This window comes from Thunnus maccoyii, chromosome 17 (genome assembly GCF_910596095.1).
Source record: "Thunnus maccoyii chromosome 17, fThuMac1.1, whole genome shotgun sequence".
Taxonomy (NCBI): Eukaryota; Metazoa; Chordata; class Actinopteri; order Scombriformes; family Scombridae; genus Thunnus; species Thunnus maccoyii.
Window position 1 is genome coordinate 29718078 of NC_056549.1, and position 23912 is coordinate 29741989.

Here is a 23912-nt window from a genome sequence, read left to right on the forward strand (position 1 = left end):
GGCTGTGGTTGCTAATCATTTTGTCTTTTGTCAAGACAGCAAATTATGAACAGCAAAGTTCATTATCGACCTTGGAAACAGCAATTTGACCAAATAATCTTAACTCGAGGTGCACTGACTAGCTTTTACAGTGCTTTCAACTACATCTCATGGTCTTGCTCAGTGGGTGGCGTTTGCTCAGTAGTCATCATGTGACCAAAGCATGGAAGTTTGCAGACCCTTTTTTACAGCAGACATTTTGACTTGTCAAAGCAGGAAGAGCACAGGTGGAATCAATTACTAATGATGGCTGCATTCCATTTTGGTGAGCCAGTTTCAGGCTCTGATTAATGTTATTATTTACACCTATGCTTTTCCTGCTTTGACAAGTCAAAGTATCTGCTGTGAAAAAGGGTCTATGGTGATATAAAGTGGAGACTCTGTTTTTCATCTGTTCTATTGTGTCTTTATCTCAAGTTGGGGAGAAATGATTCCTTGACAAAGTACTCTGTAGAACGGATGACTGAGAAAATGTGACATTTAACTCCTGATCACCAAAAAATAATGTTTGATATGTGGAGATAACATCATAATTAAATATTTGTCCCAAGATAAAGAGTTTAAAAACTAAATTGTTTTACAAGTCTGTAAAGCAACCGCAGCTACTCTTTGCTTCTGTATGAAATCCCTCCTGGAGTGTGTCAAACCTCACACACTGATGATAACAGTGGTGGAGTATGGTGTGTGTGTTGTTCATGTAGACAGTGCTCTGTGTGTGTGTGTGTGATGACTGTGACTGACTTTGGAATTAATAGCTCCGTCCACGCAACAGCCTCAGCATCGTCATGTGATGTCAGTGTATTCATGAGTTGCTTGTTATTTTCTGTCTGACTGTTAACATTTTCACCTCCATGCAAGCAGCCATCAAACCAAAAGCGCATGCTGTGGGACATAATGACTGCATCCGTTGATGTCACTCTCCAGCTTTAAGCAGACAGTCTACCACACCCCACATTTACACTCTGTCTGGGTCTGCTGGCGATGTCTCCTGCATGATTGCATTCAACTTTGTTTTTCTGACCTCTAATATCATCGTTCTCTTTTCACATGCTCAAATCCATTTCCAACAGAATCCCTGATCCCTCTCCACTTCACATTACCTTTCTAATCAATAGCTGTAAATCCAATACAGAATAAGAACTTGTTGGCAGTTTTGGGAAAGAAAAATGTTGAGCACACTTGTAAAACAAACAAACAAACTGGTTCAAACACTGCTATACACTATGCTACATGATCACAATGTGGAAGAACGTGCGTTTATTTAGAGGACAGTTGTCTGGGTAAGAACTGTAATCCCTGAGATGATTCCACACTGCACATGTAACTAATTGGTTGATGTCTTCACTCAGTAAATGTTGAAATGATGTAATTACATTATACAGTATCAATGGGTGCAAATTCTTCTGTTTTCTGCAAAGTTAAGCAGCACCACCCTGAGGATGAGACCTCCATGAGCAGTCCCAAAATACATCTGAAAGGTCACAAGATGATTAAAGACATAAATAAAATCTCTGTCGCACAAGATTGTCTTTTTGTTCTTTTTTTTTTTTTCTGCATTTTTCATGTGAAACAGTGGATCCCTTTTGCTTCAACTGCTCACAACTGGCCCAACATTTTTGTGAGACCACAAATTGATGAAGCCCTTCGCTCTACTTATCAGTAGTTACTCCCAAAACATTCATAGCAGTTTGGCTTTCTGGTTTCCCAGAAAGACACCAGGCCAGTGGAATCAGATTGAGCTCTCTGTTGCCATGAGGTGACTACTAACAAAATGGGGCATCAGTCCATCTAAACGAACTGAGTCAATGTATTGTTTGACCTAGTAGTAAACAAAATGAAATTAGGCTTTTTACCCCCAAAGCATTCATTTATCAATAAGAAAGTTGGCTGATAAAATTAAAAACAGTATATAATATATTTAAAATATAACTCAGAGTGCATATCTTTACTGTAGTCTTGGATACCAAACAGTACATTTTCCCACAATAATGATAAAAGCAGATCAATTCTAGAAAGGTTTTGCAAAAAGGCAACAGTCTGAGGGGATCAACTACAAAAGGCAAACTGACATCTTTCACAGTACATTTTAATAACAATTTTCTATATTTTGTAAATAATGATTGGTCCAGGATGATTTTTCCATATAGAGCTGTAACTGCCATTGAGGACATGTCATGTCATGGGAATGTGTTTTTCTCCCTTTTTATTCAACATACTTAAAAGGTCTATTTGACTTTTGTCTGGCAAAAAAAATATGCCACAATTCCAATAAACTAAAGGAATTTAGCATTTATTGCTGTAAGTGTGGAGAGGGATTCGATCAGCATTTACATCATCACATAGCAAAAAAAAAAAACCCAACATTACATTAAATAAATAAAATGTGAAATAATCAAATGCTATTCAAAAGCCAAGCATATGAAAACGTCTTAATTGAGTGGAGACAGAGATACAGATGGGAGAAATGGGTGTCCTGGTGCTCCAATTGAGCTACTGGTTCGCCCTCACTTATCTATTAATTCGGTAAGTAATCTGTATCCAGTGATACCAGCATTTAGACCACATGCCTGGATTGGGAATTCCAGTTAATGAAGTGGCATTCTGGCTACAGTCCTGTTTCAATACAGGCTTAACTAGAAAGCGATTCCAATTTTAAATCAGATATGATAACACAATAACATCTCTTTAAATAAACCATGTTTTACTTATAGCAGTAGGCTCTGGAGTAAGACAGTGATTCGTGTTCACACGTCCTGATCTATTACGTCTTCCTCCCAAGAGGGTCGCTGGGTGAAAGGACGCCACCTGGTGGTACAATCAGCTTGTCTGTGTTAAATACATGCCTGGTTCAGAATTTCGCAGTTTCTAAATAGAGGAAGGGCACCCCGGCACAGGGTCTGTTCCACCTCAACATATCTACTCTCTACGCACCGCTGCTTACTCCTGCCTGCAGCCTGCACACGGAGAACAGGAGGGTCTGCTGCTTCCTTGCTGCCGCTGAGGGTGAGCCTGCTCCCCTTCTCCTCCTCCTCCTCCTCCTCCTCGACCGGCCCTCCTCGGAGCAGAATGCGCTGATCTCTGCTCAGCCTGTGGAAGCATGATTTCTGTCGTCTCCACTGTGGAGAGCGTTCCCAGAGGTACGGGCACCCCGGCGCCGAGCCTTTACCAGCGGATCAGGAAGGTCTTAACCAGGTAAGATAATGATGATGACGGCGCTGATCCGAGCCTCCCTTTACATTCACTCCACGCTCAGCCAGCACAGCAGCAGTCGCTCAACACTGCGGACGAACAGGAGAGCTCGTTTTCCTTTTGTTTCATACACAACCTGTAACATCAAACGCATCATACAGTCTGCTGCTGCAGGAGGCAGGTTGTGCAACAGATGTCAACATAATAATCATACAGCATCTTCCGTTTTCATGAATATCACATCGTGTGTGTGTGTGGTGTATGTTCAAGCGTTCGAGTGGGGGCATTCCTGCATCCTATGGTACTGGAGCAGAGCCTGTACTGGTCGGGTGCGTGCTGGCACGGGGGGAGGCTGCCATGGTGGGGTCATCAGCCTTCATCGCTGCTGTGCTGCACAATGGCTGCTGTCCCTGTCTCTGTCTCTACTGGAACTTAATTGGTCTCAGTACACCTGCCTCACTCTCACTATTAATTGCAAACTCCTTTTGTTTTTCTTTTTCACTCACTCACATACACACACACACACACAAACACACACACACACACACACACACACACACACACACACACACACACACACACACACACACACACACACACTCGTCTCCTACCCTTTCTTGCCATCTGCTGTTCTTTCATCCCCGGCCTCTCTGTTTGTCCTGTGGCTGTTGGACTGGCAACAAGCTGAATTTGAGACCAGCATATCAGGCCAATGGCACTGTGTGTGTGTGTGTGTGTGTGTGTGTGTGTGTGTGTGTGTGTGTGTGTGTGTGTGTGTGTGTGCTATTGTTTCTGCCACAGAGGAATGTTACTGTAAAGAAGCTTTTATTAGAAGTAGACAGAACAAGGCAGACTCACATATGAGCAAAGACGGCAACATGCCAGGCCAGTAAACAAATCATAAACTAAATAAGTACACATTCACAAAGAATAAAAATGATAGATAGGACCACCATCATGGATTGACCTTCTAAGTCACAATTAACCAGGTAGCAGGGGCTGCACATAAACTCATTCAATTTTACATGAGGACAAATGACAGTCCTAAATTGCAGTTAAGCCAAAATACATTTTGCAGTGTGCCACATATCGTCGTCAGGTTAGGCTGACCCATTGTTGCTAACTTCGGAGCTAAGCCCCTTCTTGGTCTTGACAAGCTGCAGCATTTATTAACTGACACACTGTAGTCTGTGCTGTACATTTACTGCCAGATTGACAACTTATTGCTAACCTTTTCCTCTGCTCTGCTGGCATTCACTGCTTGCTCTCGCTTAACCATGCACTCACTTATGCACTGCCCTATTCCTTAAAAGGAGTTACGCTACTTGCAGTCCAGGCAACAACACAGACGTTGACTCAGGTTTCGAAACAGCGCTGCTCAGAGGCTCCCAAACGCCATTGATTTCCAAATGAATGGATATTTGGCGTTATTTTTGGCATTTAAAAAAATATTTTTTGGCCTTGGGGGGTTCTCATTGGCCTGTACTATTGTTGAGGAAACACTGCAATGATAATAATAATAGAAATATGACTAATAATAACAATAGCAGGCGTGGGTGTCAAGCAGGACCACATCAGCATGGGGTCCCTGCAGCCACGGTCCATGAAAGCCTGCCGTCCATAGCTAGGGGGTCTATGGGAACCTGTGGGACGAGAATGCACAAAAACTGCAGAGAAGAAGCCAAGTTAGTAAGTTGCATTAATGGTACTTTAATGCATACAGATGGAGAGGGGGAGGCGGAGAGAGGAGCTCAGTGCATCATGGGAAGTCCCATGGCAGTCTAAGCCTATAGCAGCATAACTAGGGGCTTGTCCAAGGCAAGCCTGTCTGGCCCTAACTAAACTTAGCACAAAAAGTAAGGAAATTTGTGTTTGGTAGATTATTTCGTTGTTGTAACAATGCTTCTTGGCAATAAATCTTATACCGTTGGAAAGCCTGTTTATTTCCCTTTTAAATGGTGCCACATTTGTAAGGAACATGCATTTGTGGGATGAGCAGCAGAGCTGAGTATGTGGGTTGTGCCCATGAAAAATTTGCCAAATCTTCCCTGCCAATGCCAAACAGCTTATTCTGCCATTGACTCTTGTTTGGTGTTTGGTGGATTGGATGATTGAAGTCTGAAGAAACAAGACATATTGGCAATTTAACAATTTATTCATTTAACAGACAGGAGCCTCCGCATCTTCTCCACACTTTGACCTTACGATCCAACTGCTGTAGGCAGAATCTGAACTCATCGCTGAACATAACGTTCCTCCACATGTTCAGGTTCCAGTGCACGTGTTGTTGCAGAGAGCCATCGGCCACATGGTCCTGCAAACCTTGACTGCAAATCTGTAGAAGACAGCTTACGGTACCTAAGTGCTGACAGGGTGAGGAAACGGTCTTCTTGGGGTGTCGTCTTCTTGGGATGCCCACTTTGCGGCCTGTCTCTGACATCCCCCATTATATGGAACTTGGCCTTCACTTTGGAGATGGTACTAGGGCCAATCAGGTGCCAATCAGGCAGCACCTCGGGGTACCAGAAGCTCAAAATAAGAGTCAAGAGCAACAGCAAAATAAGCAGTTTGGCATACAAATGTGGCACCACTTAAAAGGGAAATAAACAGGCTTTCCAACGGTTTAAGATTTATTGCCAAGAAGCATTGTTACAACAAAGAAATAATCTACCAAACCCAAATTTGCTTCCTTCCTTCTTACTTTTGGAGACTCTAGGAACCACAAGTAAGCTTGCATTCTTGGAGCACAGTGTTCTAGTGGAGTAATAGGTTACTGTGGGTATATCCCAAGTCTCTAATATTGCATCCACGTTTCTCTCACTTGCGTCTTTTCCTTGCGTCTTAGTCCCTCCCACAATGGATACATGGAGAGATGCAAGGAAACCAAGCGAGCAGAGAGGAAACAAGGAAATTTGTTTTTAGAGACATGAGACATGCTTTCCTCTGAAGCGTCACGTGAAGCGACGTCCATTTCTGATGACTTCTGACGGAGTTTGTGTCTGCACACATGTGCACTTTGCTGACACTAATAAAGGTGCACAGTTATCACTGCCAGAGCAGCTGGTCCTCTCTGCAGCCTGTTACATGCTTAACAAACACCTAAATAAGCACCTTCATTCTGTATTTACTTTGTGTCCTGTGTCCTGCTCAGAGGTACAGGAACTATTTCTACTCGCAGAATACGTTTATACTATTTATTGATTATTTTCATCTGTATTTTTTGATAATCCTGATAGTGAATTCATTATTCAATAACCCAGAATATGATCAGGGTGTCTTTTGAACACTGGAAAATATGTATTTGGCTAAATGTTTCAGGGAAAATGGAAATTATGTAACTCATGTCAAACCCGACGCTCAGGAATTTTCAGCCTCACATGTGACTGAATGGAAATGAAAATAAATGATGTAAAATATAAATGTGTTTAACTGTTATTATGGATAAAAAGAGTCAGGAAGAGTCTGCCTGTCAGCAAGGAACAGGAAACAGCTCATGAAGAGAAAAATCTTTCTAATAAATGAAGAAAGTTGTTTATGGTTCTTTTGTTGATCAGACCGATAATTAACTGATTTTTAACTATATGATGAATCAGAAAACAAATAAAATATAAAACTTGGGGGTGATACACTTAAATTTAATCTGTAATCTGTCTCCACTTTGGTATGAAACTGCAGTGATGTATCAGATCAGTCAGATCAGCTGCAACATCCAATCGATAACTGATATCCAATAAAGGGGCATGTCGGCTGGTAAAAGACTTCCATGAAGGCTGTTCTCGTGTTCCCTTGTTCCTCGCTCCTCAGAGATCCCTCCTCGGTCCTCAATCCTCAGAGCAGAAATAAGAGACTTGGGACGCTCATCAAAATGGCACACCAGGAACAACTTCCAGTTCAGCCAAGGAGCGAGGAAAGATCAAATAAGAGACTTGAGATGTACCCTATGAGCTCTTTAAGATATGATGGTGCCTAACCATTAAGGGCTTTGTAGGTGAGTTGAAAGATTTTAAATTCTATTCTGGATTTTATGGGAAGCCAATGCAACAAAGCTAAAATGGGAGAAATATGTAATAGTACACATGCAGCTACATTCTAGATGAGTTGGAGAGTTTTTAGAGACTTGTTAGGGCAGCCTGATAATAAGGAATTGCAGTAATCCAGCCTAGAAGTAACAAATGTGTGGACTATTTTTTCTCCATCTTTTAGAGAAAGGATGTGCCTGATTTTTGCAATATTAAGTGAGTGAAAAAAGACAGTCCTTGAAATTTGTTTTATGTGGGAGTTAAAGGACATATCCTGATGAAAGCTAACTCCCAGATTCTCTATGGTAGTGCTGTAAGCCAGGGTAATGCCATCAAGAGTAGCTATATCAGGTGTTTAGGGCCAAGCACAATAACTTCAGTTTTGTCTGAGTTTAGTAGCAGAAAATTGCAGGTCATCCAGGTCTTTATGTCCTTAAGGCATGCTTGAAGTTTAGTTAACTGGATTGGATTCATTTGGCTTCATTGATAAATATAATTGGGTATCATCTGCATAACCGTGAAAATTTATGGAGTGTTTCCTAATAATATTACCTAAAGGAAGCATATACAAGGTATTAGTAATAGTATTGGTCCAAGCACAGAACCTTGTGGAACTCTGTGTTTAACTGTCCATAGTTGACTAAAACACCTGAATCATGAGCAGGCTTTCTAAGTGGAGGTTTAATTACAGCTACTTTAAAGAACTGTGATACATAGCCTGTTACTAAAGACAGACTGATCATATCTAGTAAAGAAGTGCTAACTATGGGTGAGACTTCTGTAAGCAGTCTAGTTGGGATGGGGTCTAAGAGACAGGTTGATGGTTTAAATGAAGAAATCATTGAAGTTAGTTCAGGAAGGTCGATTGGAGAAACAATCTAAACATATATCAGGTTTTACAGCTGTTTCTAAGGTTCCTGTTTTTGGGGATAAATCGGTGTCTGTTGGGGGCAGAAGGTGATGGTTAGAATTTTATCACTAAAGAAGCTCATGAAGTCGTTACTACAGAGAGCTATAGGAATACATGGATCAATAGAGTTATGACTCTTTGTCAGCCTGGCCAAAGTGCCGAAAACAAACCTAGGGCTGTTTTCATTCTCTATTAATGATGAGTAATAGGCGGCTCTGGCATTTCAGAGGGCCTTCCCAAATGATTTAAGGCTATCTCGCCAGACTTTGCGGACTTGCGGACTTTCTGGAAAAGACCTGGTCTGATTAGGAGAGATGGCATACATCCCACTTTGGATGGACCTGCTCTCATATCTAGAAATATGGCTGAGTTTATTAGTAGATCAAAACCATGGCAACCCAGAGTTGAGACTAGGATCTAAAGCCATATTAGTAAATTATCTAATCTCAGATTATTGTATTGATTTATTTTGTTTTACTGAAACCTGGCTGTGTCATGAAAAATATGTTAGCCTAAATGAATCCACTCCCCCCAGTCATATTAATACTTTATATACCTTGAGACACTGGCCGAGGAGGTAGAGTTGCAGCCATCATACACTTAAGCCTAATTATCAACCCTTAGCCTAAATTTAATTATAACTCATTAGAAAGCCTTGTTCTTAGTCTCTCTCACCCAACCTGGAAAACTTTACAGCCAATTCTATTTGTTATAGTGTGCCATCCGCCACTGAGTGGGAAGAACCTGTTAGAAACGTGAAATGGTGGGTGGCAAACCGTGGGCTTCTGCTTAGGGTTATGCTTCCTTCAGACAGTCATCCAGCCACCCTGGCTTCCCAATTGTTTGCATGACTTAGTTTATCTTGCAGCGCATTTAGCTCTGTACAGTAGCACAGTGTGTTTTGTTTGCATTTGGCCTGCTGGCATTTGGGGCTTCCTTGAGCCTATTTGTGTCTTCTGGGTTATGGTTTTCTGTTTGCTCTGTTTTCCTCCTGTTTTCCTGCACTCCTCCCCAGCCTGTTTTTCCCTTCACCTGCACTGCAACATGTCCATTAGCCCAGCCCTGGTCTCAGTGCTTTTCCCCACTCTACTGTTACCATCACACATTCTCGGTATCAGTCTCGTCAGCCCTGCTGTACTCCCAGTGTCTTCCCAGCCTATTAGCTCTCAGCCTACCCCCGTGTCTTGCCACCTGTTCTTTGTTGTCTGATTAGTTTGTATTTAAGTCCTGTTTTCAGTTCAGTCTTGTTGGATCATTTGTTTATTTTTTGTTTCCTGCACTTCTGTGTCCTGTTCCTGTGTTAGTTAATAAATATATTCTCCGCATTTCATGACATAAAGGAGGCAGAGGAGTAGCTAAACATATGACACATCGAGCAAGAGAGAGCAGGAGGGAGAGAGAGAAGCCATTGCTAACTGATAAGCTAAGTTGGCTGCTAAGCTAACTGCTGAACTAAAGTAACTAACAACTGTGGGATTAGCAAGAAAAGTTGCTAAAAGAAGTGGAGAGTGAAGAGTGCTTGAGCAGAACTGGCGTAAGTTTAAATGTAAAGCGGGTAATTATCCGCAGTAATGAAGAATATAGCAAAGTAGGCAGCTGATATGAGACAATACACTTACTGCAGCACATCAGCAGCACATCAGTGGGAGCACAAGCTGTGGATTGGTTTCCTTTTCAATAGAGAACCCTTAGATTTGGTTAATAAAGAATAGTTGGGGCACCCTGGTGGCCTAGGAGTTAAAGCACCACAAGGATCTGTGCTTGTTCCCTTTCTCTTCTCAGTATACACCAAGTCTCTCGGTTTGATTATCAGCTCACGTGGTTTCTCCTACCATTGCTATGCTGATATACTCAGTATGCGTCACTCATATCTTATAATGTATGATGGAATGCCACCTTCAGTCCGTTTCTGAAACAGAACTCCTGGTGGTCCTGGCCAGGAATTCTATTCAGCACAACATTAGCTGACTGTTGGAGCAGTTTTGGTGAGAAGAATGCAAACCACTCACATATCTTCTAATACTAAAAACGTTCTGCCAACTCATTATAATCTCTATTATGAAAATATTCCAAATTAAACAGGTACTAGAACCAAAATGTATTGTTTTAGGTATGTCACCATCTCAGCTAACTCTACAAATAGATATGGTGTTAGAATACTTAACTGGAGGAACTGGTTAAAACCTACTCTCCCTTCAGTTAAAGATCAAAAGTCAATGAAATTTTAGAAATGGAATCAGAAATCAAGAACTGGAATTTGAGATGGTGAAGTAAATGAATTAAACATGAGCCCCACAGCTAAACAATACAGAGGTTTTATTATTAGAAGAGGCAGCTAGAAGGATTCAGCTTTGAGAAGTGACAGCTATAATCAATTCAATATTAAACATATGTCTTAAATGCTTATTTATTGTAGATGGATAATCATGTTTTTTTGCTTGTTTTATTTATTACAGTCTTCCCTGTTTTACCATTACACTGATGAAACTGGGGAAAGCATGTCTTCATGAAGCTGGCTTTGAGCACAGGGGACTGTGTCATATAGAAACAGGAAAGAGCCAAACACAAACTGCTGACATGTAGCTGGAAGAACAATATTGTTCTAAAATATAATTGTATGCTGGAGCATTAAGATTTCCCGTTATTGTAACTAAGATGCTCAGATCAGAAGAAAAAAACCAACCCTCATATAGTGTTATATTATTATTATTATTGAAATTATTGGCATGATTTCAACCATAATGTGTTCATGTTAAGCAAAGCATTTGCACATGACTGAGAGAGATATATGTACCAGTGGAGGCTGGTCCATAGAGGCAGAGGAGGTTGATCCTCCTCTATTTTTTGAGAGGCAAAAGGGAGATCAAAATATAAAAAAGAATATTTGGTTGAAATAAACCATTACAAATCTCAGTATTATTTATTTATTATTTATAAGTATTTTTTCTCTGTTCTTTGGAAAAAATCAATTACTGAAATTCTGTTTAAAATGTTTCAACAGCGACACCTGCAGGGCAGGAGGAGAAAGGGCAGTGTGTGAAGTGGAGGAGGGGGGCAATTGGTGGAGGTGGAGTGGGGGACAGAGGAGGACGGGTGCCTGCTGTCCTCCGCAGGGTGGGATCTCTTACATTGGACTTAATGTATTTCTTTTTTTTTCATGCTAATCTGTGATTGGCCATGACACGTAAAATGACGCTCCAAGGGAGGACGTCCTCCCTTACCAATCAACAACCAGAATGCAATATTGACATCGAGTTGGTCCAATGATAGTTTCCAGATTTCATCTTCAATTCTCTCCAATGTAAGGCAGAGTAGCAGCAGTAGATAGCTCCTTGCGTTAGCCAATACAACAGTTAGCTTGTTGTAGCAGCCTGAAGGACTCTTTATACATCCATGGAAGAACTGTTAAGGACTGTTGTTAAGCTAACGGGAGAAATTATCTGGATTGTGCAGCGCAACAGCAGCAGGACGCTGCCGGGGAGGCTGGAGAGAGAAGCAACCGGAGAAACAACCAGGAGAGTTAGCTTGTTTGACATTGTTGCTAATGATATCAGACTGGTTAAGCAGCAGCCATAAAGTTCTGTAAACTAACAAGATGACCAACAGTCACAAATGGACGTTATGACATGAATACTTCATCTCCATGATAGAAAGAAGAAGACATCAGATAACATGAGTCAGATACAGCTTCTCTCTCTCTGTCTCTTTGGTCGCTAATTTCAGCTCTGATGGTTAAATGTCTCTGTGTGGCTGTTGTGTGAATTTATCTCCTTAACAAGAATGCAGCAGAGATCAAATAATGTGTTGTGGGTCACGTTAGTTTGCTTGTTGAAGTTACAGTGAGATGTCTGGACTCACTCATTCACTCGTTTTTAATTGAATGGTTGTTCAGTCACCTGTTGATGTTGTATGATTAGTGTGCAGGAGGTCTGGCTGCTTGCTTCTGACAGTTTCTTTCGTTCGTTTTAAGCTGAGCCGTATATTGAGTAATAAGCTTAAAGTAACTAGAATAACAAGTGTTAACTAGTGGTATAACGGATTGTAGTTGATCCATGATCCATACGATCACCCCCCATGGTTCGGCAGGCATATGAACTGCGGATTAATTGCAAAATTTAATGTCTCATTTAAGACAAAGTAAACAAACTGCTGTAAGTACAAGTCATGGACAGACAGCATGTCGCTAACATTAACAGGGATTTTGAAGAGCAACGATCAAACCAGCATCTAACGGGTCCGATGTGACATTTGAGTTATGTTTACGTGCTGTTTAATGTGCTGCAGCTGAGCAGCTTATTAGCATCTAGCTGCTAACTAAGCAACTTAGTGGTGAATGTTTGTTATCATCAAGTTTTGATGATGTGGACAAAGGCATTTTTCATTCACTGTTTAAAAGAGGAATGTATCATGCCTCATATTGCAATAACTGAGCATTGAATATTTTATATATTTTATTTTATTTTATTTTATTTAAACATCGGACATCTTAAATGTTATTTTCATTTAAGACCATGGGCAAAAGTTCCTTGCTGTTTCTGGCTGTAAGTGTGTTACAGAATAAATAGAAAACAAAGTTTTTTTTGTCTCCCCCCTTTTTTTCCGCTGATCCTAATAATAATCTGATCCGTGACTCAAATCCGTGATACGTTCTGAACCGTGAGTTTTGTGTTCATGTTAACACTCCTAGTGTTAACATGTCAGCTTTGTAGACTATATTTTGTATATCGCACATATAGATAAGAGTGTGTAAGTCATGTATTTGATACATGCATTAATACTTTCTGATGTGAACCTACACTTTTAGATCTGTGAATGTTTTTAGTGTTCAGTCTTTCTTGTATTCAGCACTGATCTGTACCTGTATCACATTATAAGCTTTGTGCTACTTTATATATTTCTGTAAAATACATAGGAAACACGTGTAAATCATGTGACATGTTGTCTGTTTTTGATGAGAACATAAATTTGTTGTCACAAAAAAACAATACTATGAATTTGAATTTCACTTTGTTGGTAAAATGACACATTTGAACCACTCCATGGCTAAAATGAGCACTTCTTTGTTTAGAGACAATATGTATATGCTAAATGTATTTAAAGAAGCAGCCTTTTCACCACTCAAGCAAATTGTTTTATTGGCATATAAAATTGCCCCCCACCCCTCCGATTTCATCAGGTGGGACAATGATCTAATTTGATGTGGTTTGTTGTAAGATTCCATGTTGGTTTTCCTCCTGTCCTCCCCAATTTTTTGAGTCACCAGCCGCCACTGATATGTACTGTAACAAACTGAGTGCTTTCGATGTAATAGCGGGGCTCATACTAACACATACATATTGTCTTATGATTATGATGTAAAATAATCCTTAAAAAAATGTTTCTGACTCATGTCTTCTGTCATCTGCAGGGACCTGTTGGTGACCCTGGCCCTGGGTCAGATCCTGTCCTTGTTAATCTGTGCTATTGGTCTGACCAGCAAGTACCTGGCTGATGACTTCCATGCTAACACGCCGGTGTTCCAGAGCTTTCTTAACTACATCCTGCTGTTTCTGGTCTACACCACCACACTGGCAGTCAGGCAAGGTACAGACAGAAATTTAGAGCCGTGTGTGTCTGTGTGTGTGTGTGTGTGTGTGTGTGTGTGTGTGTGTGTGTGTGTGTGTGTGTGTGTGTGTGTGTGTGTGTGTAGACTGATGCTGGAAGACTTCTGAATCAGACTCCTGTGTGTCAAGTGCTTAACACTGAATTGTTGAATGTGCTTGCTCAAAATATGACTCACAATTCAAACTCATTTTCCCTAAATTAGTGTTTTTGCACAATGAGAGCTATAATTTTAGACCAGAATTTAGAAACTGAATGACCAGTGCAACACAGAGGAGGCTTGTCCATAGAGGCAGAGGAGGTTGCTCCTTCTCTATTTTTGAGAGGCAAGAGGAGATCAAAATAATTGGTTGAAATAAACCATTACCAAATCTCAATATCGTTTATAAAATATTTCTTCTCTCTTCTTTTGAAAAAATCTGTTATTGAAATTCTGATTAAAATGCTTCAACAGCGACAGCTGCAGGGCAGGCAAGAGGGGAGAGGTCAATGTGTGTGAAGTGGTTAGAGGAGATCAATATGTTGATATTTGAACCATGGATGTATTATAGGAGCTGGATATTAGCCCACTGGATATACAAAGTGGTGTTTGCCCTGCTGGCTCGCCCGCGAGTTCCCACTCAGCTCACAGACTTTGCATTATGATGACCTCACAGATCTTTAAATCACTTTTCTCGGCTCAAGGAAAGTTTAACAAATATAAAACCTCCATGGATCAAAAATTCATAATAGAAAGAGTCATAATTGACCTTGTTTGCAGTTTGAGGTGTCCTGTCATCAGTTTTACAGACGTCCATTTTACAACAATGGTCTATGAGGAAAATTCTTTTTGGACCACTGGGGGATTTTTTGCTGCAATACCTTGAATTACCACAGGGAAAAATTGGCTGCAAGGCTGAATGGCATACATCCATGATTTGAACTAAATACTAAAAAATACACCCCTCCCTTCATGCTCCTTCAGAAGCTCCACCCCCCATCTTCATGGACGTGCATTGCTGAGGCAACGACCAAAAGAGAAATATGGTGGAATCCAAAGCAATGTGTCAGCTGTACAGTCACTTCTGTTTCTCTCACACTTTATCAAAAGCAGAAAAAAAAATCATCTCATGTGAGCACAATAGTCCATCCACACACTCTGCCTCTCCGCAGCCTCCCGACTTCTCACTTGACCTGCGTTCAGCATCTCTGTCCACAGAAGCAGCCATCTGTCAGCTGCAGCTCCTGGGGAGCTGAGAGGACAGCGGCCGGACAAACTGCCTTCACCAGGATGACTGACAGCAGAAATTTACTGAACCAAAAGAGTTTGCATGGGAAGAAATCAACAGTGTTTGTATTTATTGATTCATCGATACAGTTAATAAGTTGAAAAGACATACACAGCAGGATATTTGTGTGATTTAAACAGCTGCCTGCTCAGATTACACTTCACTAAACGCAACAGAAACAGACTCAGAGCATTAAAAGACGCGGAGAGTCTCTGTGAGACTGTCTGGGATTCAGTGTGGATTGATACATTTAATGAAATGGAAGCATATCTATATTAAAGGCTGGGCCTTTGGAAATTTAATTGGTTTGAGTCAGCAGATATGGAGATGATTCAAGTCAAAGAATCAGGACAGAAGAGAGGATCCACAGCTCAGGGGGTTTATTGTAGACTGTTCAGAAGACATGCATATGCTACGATAGGACACTTATTAGGTTGAGTAAGTGTGTGTGTGTGGTCTACAAGGGAGAAATAACAAAATATATAAAAATAACGTAAATATGAGTTAACATATTTTCAAAGCAATAGAGCTAGTTACTGCAGCCATTAGAATCTAAATCTAAATCAAAGGCAAATATGAAAATGTAGGAAAACTTCTATGGCAGAACTAAATTAAGAACATTCAAATTTCTAAACATATTTAAAGATACCACAACTGTAGCGCATTGATAAGCTAACACAAATTAGCAACCATGCTGTGCCCTCCACAGAAACTGGGTAATTAAGAGACAGTTAAGGAAAAAACGGTAAAAGAACTCAAATTACAAACAAACTCACTAAATAAATTCTGCATGACAACACTAACGGAACATGGAAATAACTTACATTCCAGTCATTTACGCACAACAGGAGGAAAACTCAGAAGTGTCCAGAATTACCTCCGCTGCTTTGCCTGCTCTGCTGCTCATGTAGACACTGTCTGTGATGACGTCAGTGCTTGCTCACCTGCTCTTTATGGCTAGGCAGGCTTTCTCACACAGCCGTCCCCAAATGGTAAATGGTAAATGGACTGCACTTATATAGTGCCTTTCTAGTCTTCTGACCACTCAAAGCGCCTGACACTGCATGCCAACATTCACCCTTTATACACACATTCATACACTGATTGCACTGTTGGCTACCATGCAAGCTGCCAACCTGCTCATCAGGAGGGGAATCTAATGCATTCACACATACTCACACACCAATGGCACAGCCATCAGGAGCAATTTTGGGTTCAATATCTTGCCTAAGGACATTTCGACATGCTGACTGAAGAAGCTGGGAATTGAACCACCAATCTCCCGATTAGTGGACTCTACCTCCTGGAGTCAAAGAGAGCTTGAGGAAGGGAGGAATTATGCCTGCCCATGAGAAGGATCAGCTATCTGGTACTACCTCTTCTCTGAGGATTGCTTGAATAGCAGTTTTCACCGACTTCACCGCCCTCTCCCAAGTTTCACCAATGTGAGGAGCACTTGGAGAATCGAACTGAAACTGTACCTGTTGCTCAGCTAGCTGCTCCTGCAGGTGAGGTGCCATGGATGTGAAGGCCTCCCGGATTTCTGTCCTTCCCCCTATGAAGTTTGTGCCATTATCACACAGAAGTTCATAGGGCTTGTCTCGACGAGAGATAAATTGGCATAGAGACATCAGAAAGGCATCACTGTCCAAGCACTCCAGGAGGTCCAGATGTATGCAACGGGTTGTCAAGCATTTGTAGACAATTCCCCACCCCTTCTCATGCCCTCTTCCTATTCTAACAGTGAATGGTCACATTTTAACAACTACTGCTCAATAAAAGAGGGAAACGTAAACTTGAAAATGGGAAATTTGGACTCAAAAGGCATCATATGAAAAGCCTGATTCATTTGGAATTTATCCAGTTTTTAATTGATTGGTTGTTCGGTCATCTGTTGATGTTGTGTGATTTGTGAATGAGTGTGCAGGAGGTCTGGCTGTTTGCTTGTGAGAATTTTTTCATTGTTAGTTTTTAAGCTGAGCTGTATATTTCATCAGGTGGGCGACAATGATATAGTAAGATGCAGTTTGTTGTAATATTCCATGGTACATTCTGTTTAAATATGGGTTGCTATAATTCAGCAGTTTATGCTATAAATTATGTTGGCGTATAGTGTTTTAAAATCTTGTTTCTGTGCCCCTTTTTAACTTTGAGCACCTGCCCCTCTAAAGGTCCCTGCATGGTCCTGCATTTGAACATAAGAAGAAAACATAACTTGAACATAAGACAGTAGAGATAAGTAGTCAACTAGTGTAAAATAATATGACGCAGTGGGTTGGTTTTACTCCTCTCATTCCCAATTTTTGAGTCACCAGTCACCACTGGTGATGGTATGGTATGGTATGGTATGGTGATGGTATGATATAGTTTGGCATGGTATGGCATGGTGAAGGTATGGTATGATGGTATGGTGATAGTATAGTATGGTATGGTATGGTTATAGTATGGTATGGTATGGTATGGTTATAGTATGGTATGGTGATGGTATTGTATGTATGGTATGGTATGGCATGGTGAAGGTACAGTATGGTATGGTATGACAGTATGGTGACGGTATGGAATGGTGTTGGTGTTGGTGATGGTATAGTATGGTATGGTATGATAAAGTATGGTATGGTAATTGACTTGATTTTCTATTCAAGGGAATTAATTAAAGAATCTCACTACCTTTATAGATTGTTATAATTTAGTGTAATAAAAGCAGTATTATTCTATGATACAGCAGGACTGCAGAAAACTTGTAATGTTTACTCACCATTAGTAATTTATAGACTTAATATCTGATTCTCTGGTGTTTGGGTGGCATTATCTATGGCATACAGATGAGAAACAAAAAGAGCGGCTACACTAACATAATACAGTAGTCTGCTGCTTCAGTTTGTGTCATTGTAATGGAAGAAACTGAATAGAACATTGAAATTTAGTGCTATGAGATTACAAACAGAACTGTGCAGATGAGGTAATAGTCTGTCATTTGGTTTGGGTCCTTATGAAAACATGTCATCAGATTTCAGAAAAAAAATGTCTAGTATACCATTTAAAGTCATGTATTATTCCTTAGAAAGTATCTGTATCTTGTGTCTGTAAAAAATCTTTTTATCTTTTTATCTGCAAAAAGTATTTAGGAGCCTGATAGCAAGAAACTAGGGGTATAATGGTACACCAGGTTTATGGTTTGGTACACACCTTGGTTTTGGGGTCATGGTTCGAAAATAACATTTTGGTCTTTCATTATGAGAAATGTAAACATCCAACAATGGCTCATTAGCCAAAACTATTACTGAAACAGTTCAATTGTGCTGCCGTGGAAAAGGAAAACAACCTTCATGAGGATACCTGCTGTATATAAAGTAGTTCAAACTAGCTGCAACTCCAGCAGCTACAACAGTAACATGCTGCTCTAACACTGATGCTTCAGTATTAATACTCTAATGTCATATATAATAATATATATATAACATTTTAAATAAATGTTTCTCTCCCAGAACTGGTTCTTAGAACATGCTGTCTGACCACATCAGAAATCAAATAGTAGTTCTGAATGACTTCACTCAAAGGTCGAGTGAAAAACTGACTGTCACAGAGAGGGGAGGAGGACGAGGAGACCTGATATAGTTTCACTCCGGCAATAACAGCACATGTTTTAATAATAGTGTTGCACTCATTCAGTGTTATGGATCTCTCGTTTGTCATTCTGACGGCAGGGTAACCCAGGCCAAGCCTGCTAACATACCCATGAGCATGCTAGTGGTGCGCTGCCAAAATGTTCCAGGTGGAACTTGTGCTCTAGAATTATTGTTCTGCACATCAGCCTTAGTGGATTATTAAACTATTTTGACAGTAATTGTTCTGGAGTGTATTCTTCATACGACTGCATGCACCGAATCGTAACATCCATATCGTGACGGATTGGGAAGAATACACATCCCCTACACCCTTACAAGAAACTGTAATGACAGATCAAAACTGTAAAGGCCTGTTAAAACCTACTGTCACATGGAAGTGGTGGACCAGGGGCCGGTTTACAAAAGCTCTGCACTGCCTTTATGCAGATGGCAAATGGTGACATTTTCACAAAGGCTTGTCAGTTGCAAATTTCAGATAAATTTATGAGTCCCACAGGGCTCTCACATGCTCATGCATGGGTCACAAGTATCCCATTTGTTTTGTTTAATGAAAAACAGGAGAGGAAATGATCTCATTCTGCACTCTGTGTGTTTCCGGTCTGTTCTGTGGGTGTGTATTTAAAAGGGATACACTCCCAATTTTGGTGGATATCTAGCTCTTGCCCCTGTGTAGTTTGGATGCACTTATTATAAGTTGCTTTGGAAAAAAGCATATGCCAAATTGATGTAATGTCAAATTTAACACACTGATGCTTTAGTATTTTCATTATCTTCTCTTTGTGTTTCTCTGTCTTAACAGGTGAAGGAAACTTGTTGGCTATTCTGAAGCAGCGCTGGTGGAAATATATGATTCTGGGTTTGATAGACATCGAGGCCAACTATCTGGTTCTGAAAGCTTACCAATACACTACACTCTCCAGTGTACAGGTTAGCTTGTATGTGTGTGTGTGTGTGTGTGTGTGTGTGTGCTTACTTGTAGATTTTGCTGTTTTTTGCATTAGAAATGCTCTAAAATTGAAACGTGAAAGCATATTAAAGGAAGGTGGACTCCACTGACTTTACACATGAAGGTCAGTTTTCTGGTCATGCTAAGTTCTACTCAGTCTGTGAGAATAGTTGTGTCATGGCCTCTTTGGCTGTGGAGGAATTTTGTCATGTCTGAGAAAATAACCTAGGTGATGCCATTGTGTGGTCGTCAGCTTGGGACTTGGAAACAACAAAATTTATCAGTCTATGTTACAAATTGGGACAGGGAGTTTCAAAGACATGGGCATTTACCAGGCAGGGAGGAATTAACAAAAGATGCGACTGGTTGCATGATGGGAAATGTAGGATACAGTGGGTTTTGGAGCTTGACCCATATTAAAAAGAAAAAGTCAGAATACCTCTGCTGCTTCAATAGTGACCTTTCTTTTTTAGCCATGCAAGTGTGGCTATAGTGATTACAGTGTTAGTCAGTTGGTCCAAATTTTTGGTCCACACTGAAATATCTCAACAACTATAGGATGGGTTGCCATGAAATTTTGTACAGACATTCATGAACCCGATCCCTACTGACTTTGGAGACCTCCTGACTTTCCTGTAGCACCATCAGCAGATTTACATTCTTTGTTCACACAGTTAAGTATCTCTAAAAAACTTGATTACAAGAAGTATTTAAAAATACAACAAAAAACAATAAAACAGTGAGGGGCAAAGAAAAATAAGAACAAAACAGCATAAAAACAATAGTTACAATTTAAGAAAAGGTTATCTGATAAAAATGGGTTTTGAGAAGCGTTTTAAAAGGCGCTACAGAGGAGCTAGGGAGGGAGTTCCAAAGCTGACCTGGTTACCTTGGGTAACAAAGCATGTGGTTGGAACAAGAAGGAGACCCCTGCCTAAGGATCTGAGGCTGCACTGTGGCTCATAAGGGATTAACATATCAACAGTATCAGTGGGTGCCTCACCATCCAAAGCCTTAAAGATTATAAGCAACATCTTAAAATCAATTCTAAAACTCACAGTGAGCCAGTACAAAGATGTAAGAATGGGAGGGATGTAATCTGATTTCCTAGAGTTTGTCAAAAGTCTAGCGGCATTATTTTCAGGAGAAGACTGGATATTTTGTTAATCTGACTCTTGTGAGTCCCTTAAGTTAATGGAGTACAATACTAAAACACTGAAATACCCTTTTATCCTGCTTACATTACACAGTGCCTATGAATACATGTTAGATTATATGGTATATCCTTTTATAGAATGTAATTATTTCCCTGTAAGTAATGTAATGAATCCTAATTTTGCATGTAGGCAGTTAGGCACTTTTGGAATAAGGGAATTAGCTTACATTCCTGACTCAGAATAGCAAGAAATCAATAGAACTGAATATAGTCAGGGCCATAGAGATGATGTGGCAGCATCTCTCTAGAGCAGACAGGCCGGGCACAGTTCCCCTGCAATGGCTGTTCACAAGATTGTCTGGCACAGGAACAGAAGAATATGATATTGTTCTTCTACAGACATACACATGGGCGATCATTTATTTTTACAGTACTGTACCTATCACATTATCAGAAAATACTGGAGTCACCATGCAAAACACTGACAAGTTCCAAACAGCATCACCCACTAGAAATCCACCTTTAAAAAAAAAAAAAATCATCATTTAACACAGTCCAACTGATAAAAGCAGCTTTTGATGCCTGCTGCCCATATGAAGGTTAAAGTCAGCATTTTATAGCAGACGTTTCTCCAGCTTAGCGAGATGGCTCATTTAGTAGCAGCAGATAAGAAATTCATGAGTTTGTGCACACTTTTCTTCCTGGCTGGATATTTGGCCCAAACACAAATAACTGAAAAGAAAACACATCATATAATTCCCAAAACTACATCCTTAATAAATCAAACTGAATTAATAAGTGTGAACAAAACAGACTGTGAACAAAACAGACAAGCCTTCATATAGTCAGGATTCAGGTGTGCTTCCAGTTGAGGTCAGTGAAGAGAGGCGTGGCCAAAATAACTCACCCCACCTTTGTTGGGGGGAGTTGTGTGGTTGTAGATAGTCCATGGTTCCATTGTGGGTCCAAATGAACCCACCCAGGGGAAAGAGAAAACTCCAGTGTGAGGGCTCATCATGTTGGTATGGGTTTTTCTCTGTGTCTCTCTCCGTCCTGTCAGCTGTTAGACTGTTTTGCCATCCCTGTGGTCCTGTTGCTGTCCTGGTTCTTTCTCTTGGTGAGGTACAAGGCTGTCCATGTGGTTGGGGCAGGACTGTGTCTGTTGGGTATTGGCTGCATGGTGGGGGCTGACATCCTACTTGGCCGCCAGCAAGGCCTTGGTGAGCCTACACACACAAACACACACACAAGCACACACCTCATGAACAAACACAGCATTTCTGATCTTATGACTCAGGAAGTGAGGAAATGAGGCACAAGCACAAATACATGTTTCAGAGGCCTGTACTACAAAGCAGGATTTGGGATCAGCGAGGTAACTTCAGGTTTAACTCTGTGTTTTCAATCCTACGACGGTGGTACACTTCTTACTGGGGTTCATCACCATGGTAATTTATGCTGAGCAGCTAACCTGCTCCAGAGCAGGTTAACTTCAGAGGATCAGATCACAACCTGTCAACACTCTGACCACTGACCAATCAGATCACTGGAAAAAAAGAGTCATCATTCCTACAAGATCCCAACATGGACAAAAGTCCTGAATTTACAATAAAGTGACAAGTAAAAAAGAGCAATATATATTTCTATAGGTCAGTGGAAACATTTTATTGTTCCAGACTTTCTATTTCCACTCTGGTTTTGAAACAGAGCTTCTAACAAACGGAGAGATCTTTTACGACACTAATCACATAATGATGATTTTAGCTGCATTTTAATAGTATAAAATTTGTTTTATCCCCGGAGTGACAGCTGACAGTGTGGATGATTTTACACTCTGATTCCCTCACTGCAGCTCAGAATAACATGAGACAACTGTGTGATGATAACTGGAAATAAAAACGAAATATTGTCTTTTATCAGAAAAATAATCCACACACTGTTAATTGGCCCCCATGATTATAAATGCAACATTTGGGTCAGATAGACTCATCAGTCATTAACTACTTTTCCACTCTTTGCCTCAGTAGCAGAAACAGTTTGGCATTACTTTTAGGTTTCTTTTTTTATGTGACATATTCAGAATGGTTTCTTCATCATCCAACTAAATAGCTAAAATACTCACTCTATACTTAAGTCATATATAATAATTCCTACATGTATTTTAAGCTGTAGCCTACTTTTGATATGTGGAAATTATTGCTAGTGTTTCTACATCTTATTCTGTTGTATGATTACAGGCTCATTTACATTTCACTTTGTTGAATATGACTTTGCTGTCTCTTAAACAGAAGTTTTCTGCAGATACTTGGTACCATTGTTTCATCTCATATCATATGAAGTACTTCATTCATGGTTCTGATGATGTTGCTCGTAATTAACAACCCTGCCTCTTTTACATAAATGCGCTCGTAGCTGGATAGGGAAACCCCGGGTTGACTGAGCTAGTTGATAACCAGCTTCGTAGTACTGGTTATCTGGACAGCCAATGTTAGGTTCAATGAAGCCAGATAATGAAAAGATATCCTTGGTATGTTGAACTTGCTTAATAGTACAAGCCTCAGTTCATGTTGCAGGCACATGTGGATGTTGCCATGTTGTTTTCACATCGTTGGGGTTACATGGAGCATCTTGCTCATTTGCTCAGAGCAGTCTTGCTCATGTTTCTTTCTTTCCCTCTTTCTTTCTTGTTCTCCCTCATCTGTCCAGGAGAGCAGAAGCTGTTTGGAGATCTATTGGTTCTAGGAGGAGCAACACTGTATGGGATCTCCAATGTCTGTGAGGAGTTCATAGTGAAGAACTTGAGCCGTGTGGAATTCCTTGGCATGATGGGCCTCTTTGGATCCTTTTTCAGCGGCATCCAGCTGTAAATTTGTGCAGTAGAGAGAAATACCTCATGAAAACTGTAAAGTTAGGCATACAGGCTGTGTCATAAACAGTCACCATAACAGCATTTACAAGGGTGAATTTGATCATTTGTTGATAAAGGTTTAGTAAATGTGAGGTGGCAGGTGGTGGTGGAGGTGTGTAATCTGCAGGTGAATTGAGTCCAAAGACACTGGTGTAATGTGTCTCTAGGGTGTAAATAAAAGAGTACTTTTTTATTTGCTGGAAAAAAAACCTAGTAGAACCTGGCTTAGCTTTTACTCTCACACAATGCA

At 40.5% G+C, this 23912-nt stretch overlaps 1 protein-coding gene across 1 annotated transcript in view; it reads left to right on the forward strand.

Annotated features, from left to right (window-relative positions):
• The first annotated feature begins 2082 nt into the window (after positions 1-2082).
• Positions 2083-23912, forward strand: part of slc35f1 (solute carrier family 35 member F1) — a 28044-nt gene continuing 6214 nt past the window's right edge. Inside the window, exons 1-5 of the mRNA XM_042391190.1 lie at positions 2083-3231; positions 13565-13740; positions 19452-19579; positions 21815-21974; positions 23461-23617. Coding sequence (XP_042247124.1) covers positions 3137-3231; positions 13565-13740; positions 19452-19579; positions 21815-21974; positions 23461-23617 — 716 coding nt within the window. The 5' untranslated portion in view covers positions 2083-3136. The remainder of the gene's footprint in view (positions 3232-13564; positions 13741-19451; positions 19580-21814; positions 21975-23460; positions 23618-23912) is intronic.